At 34.8% G+C, this 12,897-nt stretch overlaps 1 protein-coding gene across 1 annotated transcript; it reads left to right on the plus strand.

Moving 5' to 3' along the window:
- The first annotated feature begins 10,256 nt into the window (after positions 1-10,256).
- On the plus strand, positions 10,257-12,529 carry LOC144571737 (ras-related protein RIC2-like). Its single transcript, XM_078321108.1, has 2 exons — positions 10,257-10,559; positions 11,966-12,529. Exons 1-2 carry the CDS (start codon positions 10,339-10,341, stop codon positions 12,396-12,398), a joined length of 654 nt encoding a protein of 217 aa, XP_078177234.1. The 5' UTR covers positions 10,257-10,338; the 3' UTR covers positions 12,399-12,529.
- Positions 12,530-12,897: the final 368 nt, after the last annotated feature.

Below are 12,897 nucleotides of genomic sequence, written 5' to 3' on the forward strand. Positions count from 1 at the left end.
AAGAGAAAAAAGAAAAAGAAAAAAAGGGGGCCTCAGCCCCTAGATGCGGCCACCCAGAAATGGTATGCATCCCCTAGATGCAGCCCCCATAAAAGTGGCCACATCTAAGGGATGCGGCCGTATCAAAATTCGAATTTTTCAGAAAACGTGGTTATTTGATTTATTATTTTTGGAGTTATGATATATTTAAAAATTTTGGGTTTTTTACAGACCAAAGGTTAATTTTTCTTAAGAAAAATATTATTACGAAATATTCAACTGAGTTACCGAAGTTGAATATAATCAATTATATGACAAATTAGTCCATAGTAATTCTACTTAATGTGAAATTAAAGGAGAAAATTCGGCCCATTAAATACCAAAATAAAATTTCATAGTAGTGGATTAACCGAAACGAGTAAAACCTGTTCAATCACCTCCGGTAAAAATAGCCAATAGTTCTATTCGTTAATTGATTACGCTTTTATGGACTAATTGATTACGTTGTATAAATTGGAGAGAAAAGTACCGAGTACTGTATAAGTTGAAAATTAGACGGAACACGTAGAAAGTAGAAACAAATTGTGTAATGCTGTATAGAGGAACGATACAGGCGTATAGAATCCAAAAATATATACTAGGTCACTGTCTAGAGATACAATATTCAGATTCGTTGCAATAATATTGCACTGATTGAGAGCTCACTGTCGCTGACTTTTAAGTCCCTTTCGCTATGTCGAAAGCTTACCGACTTTGGTCAGTCCTTCCTTTAACATAAACTTTAAATTGAAGCAATTTTGCTAATTGGATACGCAAAAACCAAGTAAACAGAACATGATATTATCGACTTATCCCCACCAGCTACAGAGAGTCGGAGAGAACCGTATCGATCTAAAATGATGTGTTTTTCCCAATGGGCTAGTCTGACGGCCTTCTTACAAGATCCGCAAAGCTACAGACCACTTATATCTTTGCGGTACCGTGTTTCAGCTTAAAAAGAGTTGCGTTGTCGGCCTTCAACCGCTTGTGAAATGTGGATCAATGTACACGTCAGATGCGTCTCTCTCGCTTGACCGAAATATTTATACAAAGCATAATTTATAACTCTTCCCATTTAGGGGTGTCAATGGTACCTTTTTAGCCGTTTACCCGACCCGTATCGTATTCGATAAGGCGGGTATGGGTAAGATTTTTTTTTCGTTAGCTTATTGGGTATGGGTATGGGTAAGAATTTTTTTTCGTTAAATAAATGGGTAAGAGTATGGGTAATGACTATTTCGTACCCGTTACCCTATAAGGTAATTATAAAATTCAAATATATATTCAATTCAATTCCCAACCCACTTAAATTAATGTATATTTAATTCAATTTCTAACCCACTTAAATGTATATTCGTATTTTTCAATTTTTATTCTTTATAAAAAATAATTTAGTTGGAATTGATTGCACATTTATTTTAATTTTTATTAGAAATGCAATTATATATGTGTTAAAATGAATGAGTTTTTGATGTTTAATTTGTAAAATATAATAAAACTAATTATTATACTAGTATTATCCGTTATTCACCCGCTACCGTTTCGTTACCCGATAATATTAACGGGTAAGGGTAGGGTAGGGTAAGATCAATTTTTAATGGGTATGGGTAGGGTATGGGTAAGGTCAATTTTAATGGGTATGGGTATGAAAATGTCTCCACCCGACCCGTACCGTACCCATTGACACCCCTATTCCCATTGCTTGCTTTCTGAAACAAGAGTACTGATCGTACAAGTAAGTTTATCTTTTCTGCTTAGCTTGCTCATCATATATATAAGCCTGATCTAATGTGGTCGGAAGATATTTCTCTTTATACAATTAATTAGAGACGGAATAAGACTTTTAAGCTATAAATATCAAATATAAATGAAAATCAACTATATAAAATTTGCATGCTGCATATAAAGACTAAGGCCATATTTGATTGTGGAGTAAGAGGTTGAGTAAACTCCTTACTCCACGCTTAAGGAGTCAAACGAGGAATAACTTAGACGGTTTAAGATGGAGTAAGATTTGAGCTAAATCGGAGTAAGTTACACCACCTAGAGAGGTGGTTTAGCTTACTTCACCAAACATGGTTAACTTACTCCAGTTTAGCTTGGAGTAAGAAATTTAATCCGGTTTAACTTTACTCCACAACCAAACATAACCTAAGTTTATAGTATTCATGGCATTTTATCTTAAACTGTATTAAAAATCATGCATAAGTATAAAAATTTGAAAACAAACTTACCCTCATTCAATATATATACATCCACCACTGTTAATGCAATTGTGGATCATGGACTCATGGTCTTTCCCATTACGGAGCCATCGATCTCATCCTAAGACGAGATTAATCTTTTCTAACAGTTCTTGATTCTCTATGGCAAGGGTCTCTGTGAGTTCTTATGGGTCATGCACATATTTATAGTTACCAAATTTTAATAGAGGATCTATGACTGCATGTTATATTGTATATAGAGTGAGTCTATGGTACTATGCATCTTACGATTTGTTACCGTGTTACGGCTCTATATTCGAGTTTTCAAATCCTAACGGTCGATCCGAACCGTTCATCTTATTCTCCATATTAATGTGTTTGGAGACCAAATTTTACATTTTTTGAAAATTTTTTACTATTTTTTTAGATTTATTGAAAATCACTGTTTTTGGATGGTCCAGAATTTTCAGATCAAGTGATTTTTTAAATATCTAAAAAAATAGTAAAAAATTTTCAAAAAATGTAAAATTTGGTCTCCAAACACATATTAATCTGGAGAACAAGATGAACAGTTCGGATCGACCGTTAGGATTTGAAAACTCGAATATAGAGCCGTAGCACGGTAACAACCCGTGATATGCATAGTACCATAGACTCACTCTTGTATATATATATGTTAAAAACTAGTTATATTAATTTATAAGATGATTTTTTTCTGAAAATTTTGATATTTTTTATTATGAATTTTTGTTTCCAAAGTACTTTTGCTAGACGTTTTAAATATGATATCTTTTTTATGTCTATATTTCTGAACTCATTTAGTCCATTTGTTATTTGTCAGAATTTGAAACTCACATTCTCACAACATATTTTTTTTAAGGAATGTAATCAATGTATCACGATTGCCTGAGCTTATTAAAAGACATTTAACATGTGTAGCATCTTAAAATGAATTTTTCATATTTATGCAAAAAAAATATATATATATTGTGTCAGATCGCATATAATATATCAATAAGAACTCAGAAGACATCATGTGTTGCTCAAGTGACATTTTCTTCGAAGATGCTTTTCAAACAGTACTTATTATACTACCTTAATTTTCAATGAGTTGTGAGGTCAGCAATGAACAGTGTAACCACCTCTTTCTACCGTCTGATGTGTTCTCAACAACTCAGATTCACTCCACTGACGTTTCCAGTCGTCAGCTTCACTTAACGGATCCCTCACTTACCCCTACCCACAAGATCTCAGCAAAACCCGCCTCCATAGTGCCTCGCGTCACTTACAAGGTCGCCTACGCTCACTCTCGCTCGCCACGTGTTTCCTCCCTGCTACGTGTTTCACTTCCCGCCCTCCGCGTTTTTCCCTTTTATGTTCGGCGTGTATTCTCCCCTTTTCTCCTGCGGTTTGGTGAACTTCCTCTCCATCTACTGCCAAACGCAGGTTCAACCTCCGCCCCGTCGACTCAGCCTGCATCTGCTCCGCTACCTCTCGCTGGTATAATATTTTTATCCCATCAAAGTTTTCCCCAACTATTGCAGTTTCTCACTAAAAATTGATTCGTCCCTTCAAATTGATAGTCGTTGGATCATAGATAATTTATCACCAAATCTAATAGTTAGCTCAATTGGTAATTCCTTCTGATTTTGTACAATTTCCTGCCATAATGACCAATTGAAGATTTACCCACCTTGGCAAGGGCTATATCTCCTTCTGGGAGCATTATTTCCCTTTCTGGCAATTCTCGTACACTTATAATCAAATTGCATTCTCAAATAGTAATTGCAACCTACATTAGTTGCCTCAAGAGTCACCAACAATCTGAACTTCTTATTTATATCTGCATACTTCATTTTTTTTCCCCTAATTGTTGCTCATGAAATGCAATGATTTTCTATAGTTCAGGCTTGAAGCTTCAGGCAGCAATCACCCAAAGGAATGCCACCCAAGTTATTCTTGGTTCACCAGCTGAGAATTTCACTAATTTTTAACTCCCATATGATTTTTACAAGTTCAGTGTAACTTTCAGGTAATACTTAATTTAGTTTACCCCTGCCTTAATCCTTCGCCTCCCCTGCTAAATTGTATAGATTTTGCTAGATAAAGTGATTTTCTACCTTCATCCTTTTCAATGGTTTAGTATTACTAGATTATGTGATTTTCTACCTAACTAAATAAGTAGTACGAAAATTGTCAAACAAATTTACAATTTGGTCAGCACTTATATTTCCCTAAAGATATCGTGTCAACTGGTACATGTCGATTGTTTAGACTTTCACAATGAAGCTTTTGACTCATATTACGGATCATTCAGCACTATGCATGTTACCATAGCTTCACTGTTCCAATTTCTATTGTTCACACTTTTATCTTTCGATTAGGACAATGACCTTGAGGATCACACGACAGTAAGAATAAGTAATCTAGAAAATAACAGCAGTGCATCATTTTATGCTTTATGTTTTCCACCACTCTTACTTTGATTTTCTCTCTGTTTTTTTTCCTTTATTTTTACCCTTGGTGCTAACAACATGGTTCTATGTGTTCTCCAGGGTTGAGATGGTCATCTTCTCGGAGAAGCAGTTGTTGTAGAGGCTATATTTGGTATGAAAATTAATGACCGTGTAATCATTTCTTCCTCTCTATCTCTCTCTCTCTCGCTACATGTACATAATATATAGGTCAGATATAATACAGATTTTTGTAAACTTGCAAAATGTCAAGTGCCAAATTGGAGATTTTAATTTAATTTAAAAAAATGGCCTGTTTTTGGGTATGCCAGGTATAAGTGATGAGGTGGATAATTGTGTCAAAAATGTCACTTGATTAACCTAAGCTCTCATAGCAATGCATATAACCTTTGCAGACAGCTATTTCAAGATCTATATGGTATATCATGCATGAAAAATTAACATATGAAAAAAAAGGGAAAAGAAAAAGATGAGCCCATTGTACTATGCATAGTGCAGCTTGGTTTGTGATACAGACCGTTTTCTTTTCCTCCTTTTAAAGTTCAAATATTTGATCTGAACCGTTAAACAAAAATTCATACAAAAATGTATTTATAATCTAAAATCCACATTTCACATAATTTTTTTATTTTTTTTTCTGCTAACAACATGGTTCTATGTGTTCTCCAGGGTTCAGATGGTCATCTTCTTAGGGAAGCAGTTTCTGTAGAGGCTATATTCGGTGTGACTGCTATCGACCGTGTAATCTTTTCTTCCCCTCTACATGTACATAATATATAGGTCAGGTATAATACATATTTTTTTAAACTTGCAATATTTATATTCCTCACCCAAAATGCCAAGTGCCAAATTGCAGATTTAAATCCTAAAAAATTGGCCTGTTTTTGGGTGTGCCAGGTACAAGTGATGAGATGGATAATTGTGTCGCAACTGTCACTTGATTAACCTAAGCTCTCATAGCAATGCATATAACCTTTGTAGACAGCTATTTGAAGATCTATATGGTATATCATGCATGAATAATTAACATATGAAAAAAAGGGAAAAGAAAAAGATCAGTCCATTGTACTATGCATAGCGCAGCTTGGTTTGTGATACAGACCGTTTTCTTTTCCTCCTTTCAAAGTTCAAATAGTTGAGCTGAACCATTAAACAAAAATTCATACGAAAATGTATCTGCAATGTAAAATCCACATTTCACATAATTTTGTCGCTATCATTTTAGATAGTTACAACATCAGCACTTTTAGATGGTCTAAAAGTTCCACATTAAGTGATTTCCAACGCATTTAATATGTAAAATTTACTATCATTCGTCTCTTTGCTTTCAGTCCTCTTTTCTTCTCTCAATAATGTATTGCAGTCCTAAGAGCTAGCACAAACCCTTACGTCGCTCTTCACCATTCTTATGCAGGTGTTCAGTCCCCCTACATTTGATTACTTTATTCTTCCATGTCAATTTAATTATGTCGCCCTTCTACAATTTACAATTAACCAATTGTTACTGGGTTTGTACCACTGTATTCCATAGTCCGTATTACAGTATCCTCTCCTCCAATTCTAATATTTTCACTTTATTTCCACCATTCTTACGCAGGGATGACTTCACAAGCACTAGCAATTTCCAAAAGTTTTGAGGTTGACTGGTAGTATATCGAGATACTTCAACTAGAATTAGGCATTACTTGGACATGTAAGAGTTTCATATCTGCCCTTTTGCATGTTCTGTATTTAACTGGAAGAAGGCCGTGCATTCTACATTTAGTCAATTCATAAGTTTCCAAGTTAGTCCAGTATGTATTTAAGTGGTTCGTAGGAAGAAAAAAAAGATTAAAAAAATGAGCAGCTCGAATGAAATCAGAGGAGCTTTACTGTTTCATTCACTCTTTCACTATCAGTTGCTGTCATTAAGGTGTACATATATGGTCCCATCAAATTCTAACAGATGTAATCAGGCCTAGGTTGTCACTTACAAATTCAAGTTAGAAATTGAATATAATTTAGGATGGACCACAACTAACACATCAATGTTGGTGATCTTGCCAAAATAAAGGAAATGCTCCCGATTTGGATAAGAAGGAAAACCATGTCCATATTCGTGTCCTCAATTCAGTCTTATGTAGTTGTATTTTGATGAAAAGAATAATAATCCGAACAAGTATTCCGTTGACAATCAGAAGTCGAGGATTTTTCCTTCAAAGGAAGGAAAGGGGGGGGGGGGGGGGGACAATCCTGAATTTACAATTAACTCTCTATTTTATGACTTATTTCTCTTTCGTAACATTCCGAGTCAAATAGTATTTGCACTCAGAACAACTCTAACTAACCAAACTGCTGCTTTTCATATAAGTATGATTTCACAAAATTTCAAAATGCAGGAATCACTTAGACGGGAAGTGAGCAACAAGCAAATTGGTTTCTCTACAGCCATTGTGGCCTTCGCTAGGAATCCTTCTAGCCTATATTTTGAAGAAATAAATTGATATGTTAACTCACTTCTTCCTCATTGTTTGTTCTGTTATTATATACTATAAAAGTTGTAGCATTTAGAAAGATTGCCTCATTTGTAAATCTTCAAAATAGGTAGTTTAGCATTCGTTGGTCAATAATGGATCTTACCACAAGCTGTGACTTCTGATGTTGTTAGTATGACTATAAGTAGAACCTCTTTTGGGTTGGATGTATGATTCCTTTTGTGCACATTCAATCAAAAAGATTTTTCAAGATAACTCCCAGAATTTCGTACTAATTGGTTTCGTTTGAACTATCAGAAACTAATTTGGAACATGTCAGGTTGTATTGACTGACTTTTTATTTGTATTACTTCCGCTTTTACATTAACTCTGATATGGATATTCGAAGGCCTGTACTGAGGACTTGCAAGCTGAAATGCTGATTCAAGACGTAAAGTGGTGGTTCATTTGCTAAAACATTAGTTGAGACAATAATGAAATATTCCGAATAAGGAAACATTCCAAATAGTTGATTGCGCTATCAGAAAAACAAGTGAGATTATGGTACTGTATATTGTATGCGTTGAGAAGAAAAAAGAAATGGACGTCAGCATAACCAACCAAATTTGGGTTGTGGCAAAGCCGCAACAGACGCACCTAGTTGATCATATGTTTTAGGATGTTCCATACATAAAGATTTGCTACAATGAATTGCATATTTATAATAAAAAAAAGAGAGTCAAAGGTTAATTCGAAGAATACGAATTCACACTATTATAGTGATAAATAATATCTTGTTTATATAAACTTTATATACAATATAAAATTTACACAATTTTCATCATTAAAAAATGTCGTCTTGAATTTTTTTTTGGTTGAAAGCGATTGCATTGATCCAATGATTTACAAAGTAGTTATTAATTTTTTTGTTAAAATTAAGAATCATTAAAACCTATATATTGAGTTACTTGTACAATCATCTAATTTGCTATGTCAGAAAATAAAAGATACGTGAAATCAGAGAATGCGAATTGATCTATTCACGCTCAAATAACAAATAGGTGGACTTTTTGATTTTCTTCTCTGAGAATGTAGAGACAGTAGTAATTTCTTCGAGTTGGATATCTCGTGGACTATGCCGCATCGAACTCATTCTTGATGATGAAATGTCTTCTTCTTTCAGAATTCGACACCGCCCAGAGGAGTTCACAGCCGAGAGGCACTGAATCAAACCAGATCGGGACAGTTACCACTCGAGAGGAGGAAAGAAGAGGGCACTAAATCAAACCGAACTAAGACAGTCACCACTCAACCGAGATGAAACTGAATCAAACCAAAACCGGGAACTTAATCAACTGGACCAGGACAGTCACCATTGAGAAAGGAGGAAGAAGAAGACAGAGAGAAGAAATGAGACAACTCGTCGGGTTCTCGTCATCGACAACAACCAAAATACATACCTTATTCCTATAAGCTTACCCGATTAGAGCAATCACAGAGGGAGGATAGTAAAAACGGCCAGTTCCAAGGATATTTGTTGCAATAGGTACGATACAGATAGAGTGAAAGTATTTTCATATCCATGCTCACTAAGAATGACTTTATTCATACTAACTCTTACCCATTAATAATTAATTTTACCCTATTCTATCCTTACTCATTAAAATTATCGGGTAATGAAATAGTAGCGGGCGAATAATAAATAATAATAGTATAATAATTAGTTTTATTATATTTTACAACTAGACCATCAAAACTTATTTATTTCGTACATATGCAAAGATATTACTAATAAAAAATAAAAATAAATGTGCAATCAATTTCAATAAAATTATATTTTTTTATAAAATGAAAGAATTAAAAAACAATAATATATCTTCCGACAAATTTAATTATTTAATTAAAGAATAAGACGTGTAAATAAAAGTAATATGTTTAATATTTTTTTACAACAAAAATAATAAACTAAATAACAAAAGTATTAATTAGTTATTGCTCAAATATTATTATATTATTATATTTTATATATGGAAGTTGATAATTGTACCCCAAACAAAGTACCCGTTCGCATTTCCCAACTTTCTAGAATGTCGGTGACAAAAAGATCAGGTTTTACTTCATACAGCGCAATAACAGTACCAATATTTATTTATTGTATAGAATTTCGTTGCCTGAAGAGAAAAACGCTCTGTTAAAAAAAATAACAAAAACACAGCCAAATGCAGCGAAACAATCGTATAATTTAAACATATAAAGGAAAACGTTTAATCAACTGCATTCAAATGTTTAAGTTTCATTGTAAATGAGTTAAATTTTTATTTTTTAAAACAAAAACGAATCCCCAAATTCATCCCCGAGCAAAAATTTACAGCTCTAAATTTGAACCAATCCCCAAGCGCGTCCCCGAGCACGAAATTTACAACTCTAATTTGTACTAATCCCCGAGGGCGTCCCCCAGCACATTTTTTTTTCATTTGTGCAAAATGTGTCAGGAACAGTACCTGTGAATAAGTAAAGCATGTAAACCAATATGTACTGGCAAGCAAACAACATAAACAAAGCATTGAAAATTCTCTGATTAATATCAATACCTGTGAATTGTTTCAGGTTCTAAGACATGCCTAATACCAAGATCAATACTTGTGAATAAGTATCAATAAGAAGTCTGCAATTTTGTACAGAAGTTTGCATCAAGAAGAATGTTATCGGATTTTGACAATTTCATCTCCTATATATATAGAGAGAGAGATAGACTATGGTGCATTGCAATGCATGGAGAAGTTTGTGCATTGAACTTGAATCAAACCTGAATCGAATAACGAACTACGAATTTTTTTGCCAGCCCTACTGACAGCCCTGGTAGTTGGTACGCGGTTTTTACGAGCTTTAAAACTGATGAACGAAACGCTCCCAGCTGCCAACTTATTAAATGCGGGGGCAATTTTGATCAATTTTTACTTCCCTCCGTGACCTGAAGACTGAAGCCGCGCCTATATGTGTCTCATCTCATCACATCCCTTGCAAAAAATATATATATATATCTAAATTAAAAAGTTAAATTACAAAATAATAAATTGTGCCTTTCCCACTGAAGAGGTAAAGACACCGCCTTCTCATCTTCTCTTTCGTAGCTTGTTCACTCTATTTCAAAATCCTTGCCACCTCCAAAATTTAATCCAGAAAGTATTTATGGCGGGCTACAGAACTGAAGACGACTACGATTATCTGTTCAAGGTGGTGTTGATCGGCGATTCTGGCGTAGGCAAGTCGAATTTGCTCTCTCGGTTCACTAGGAACGAGTTCAACTTGGAATCAAAGTCGACTATTGGTGTGGAGTTCGCCACACGAAGTCTCACGGTGGAAGGAAAGGTGCTCAAGACTCAGATTTGGGATACAGCTGGACAAGAAAGGTATTAGCCGAAGATTATTCTACAAAACCCTACCTGAAATCTGAAGTGTCGGTTGTTTTGTTAGTTTGATCCGTGGTTGGTTGCTTACAGTTTTTTAATGGATAATTGATTTACTGTTATACCACAATTAGTGAGTAGTAGTTATCCTTTTAGTTGTATGACCTCAGCTCAAGCTGGTCAAGGGGAGTTAATTAAGTTTTTAAATTCTAAAATAACAAGCTTTGTCAAAATGGAAACCTGGTACAAGAAAATTATATACATATGCTTTTAAGTATAGTTTGAAGACTATACAAATGAGAATTAGAATAAGGAATGGTACAAAAATGTGGTGATTTTCATTTGTTAAATTGCAGATTTGCTTCTAAGAAAAATATATTGCAGTGATTATAAAAGAGTAAGCTCATAGAATAAGCAAACATCAGTAATTGTTGCTGTCAATTTAACATTTAAACCCATCTTTGATTTGTTAGATTATAAAAGAGTAAGCTTATAGAATAAGCAAACATCAGTAATTGTTGCTGCACAATTACTGATGTTTACTTGCTTTACAGAACAAGTCGGATGCACAATATGAAATTTTTACTTGCTTTATAAGGATTTGACAGCAACAATTACTACGAGCTTACTCTTTTATAATTTCTGCAATATATCTTCTTAAAAGTAAATCTGCAATATATTCTCAAGAACTGAATCCAATTTGTTCTGTAAAGCAAATAAAAGTTTCATATTCTGTACCAATCAAGGTGCACCTGATTGATGTAACATGTACCTTTTTAGTAGATCATGTTACATGAATGTATAATTCCATTTTATTTCAGTTCTTATTTCTTAATAACAAAGAATGAACTAATATAATGTGTTAAAATCAAAGCTTAATACGGTGGTTATACCATCTGAAATGGTTACATTCAAAATAGGTTTGGTTTACCGAATTTTGAGTTTTGCAGTGTGCTTTATTGTGCTGTTTTGGATCAATGATGTGTACTTGTGGTCATCTCATTTCATTCTAGTAAGGGGCAAACAAAGTGTCCGGGGTGGCAGAGTGGGGACCAGCATCTAATACCCCCAACCCACCCACACACATAAATTTTGGCTCCCCCCTCCAAATTCCCTTGTTCTAAGGTACCTGATGATCACACGGGCAGCATCCGGACCTCTCATTACAATTGTACAGTAAGGATAAAAAGCTTTCTGACTTCAAAATCAGTGAGATATTAGTCCAGTAAAAAGCTGATCTGCCTGTGATCAGGTACATGATGGGATGATCACTCCTCTTCCTCCCTCTATGCATTCAGAAATTGGCACCTTTATTTATTTTTTGCTCATGGCTACCCAGTGCAGTTCTAATTATTTCTTGCACACTGATAATATATATATATATTTTTCTCCTCTCAACATCTTTGCAGATACCGTGCAATCACAAGCGCATACTACCGCGGTGCTGTTGGTGCACTACTCGTCTACGATGTAACACGCCATACGACCTTTGAAAATGCCGAGCGGTGGCTGCGGGAACTGCGGGAGCACACTGACCCTAACATGGTTGTCATGTTGGTCGGGAACAAGTGTGACTTGCGCCACTTGGTTACGGTCCCAACCGAGGATGCCAGATCCTTTGCAGAGCGAGAGGGCCTCTATTTCATGGAGACATCAGCCTTGGAGTCCACCAATGTGGAAAATGCTTTTGCGGAGGTGTTGACGAGTATATACAAGATTGTCAGCAAGAGGGCAGTTGAGATGGGGGATGATGCGGCCACAACTGTGCCGGGTCAGGGGGAGAGAATCAATGTCAAGGAGGATTCCTCGGTTCTTAGGAGAGTTGGGTGCTGCTCTAGTTAGCTGCAAGGTGAATTTTCTAGTGTGCCGTCTAAAAGTTTTAAATCTGAGATTTGCCTTGTAAGAGGGTTGTAGATAAACCTTGGATGATCAAATGCCTCTTTCTTCGATTGGGTCTCTAATTTCTCTTTTTACTTATTTTTATTGTTGTTGTTGTTATTATGTTATTATTGTTTTACTTGGATTACGCATAAATTTAGGTGGCCAGTATTGGGTTGAAGACAGAATGCATTTACCAGTAAGCCAGTAACGTAGGTATCTTCACGCTTGCGTTACTAGAAACATACATGTTTGAGGATTTTGAAATCCATTGACGATAAAAATAACGACCATATATTTTAGACGAAAATTTCTCGTGTTCCCATACAAACTTTCAAAATAATCAATTTTTTCATAAAAATATCATAATATTCAATATTATCACAAAAACTTAACATTTTTTCTTCAGTCCTCTTTTATTCGTTTAACTTCTTATTTGATTATTTTCAAAATTAAATGGAGA

Source organism: Carex rostrata, chromosome 19 (genome assembly GCF_964058835.1).
Source record: "Carex rostrata chromosome 19, lpCarRost1.2, whole genome shotgun sequence".
In the NCBI taxonomy this organism is placed as follows: domain Eukaryota; kingdom Viridiplantae; phylum Streptophyta; class Magnoliopsida; order Poales; family Cyperaceae; genus Carex; species Carex rostrata.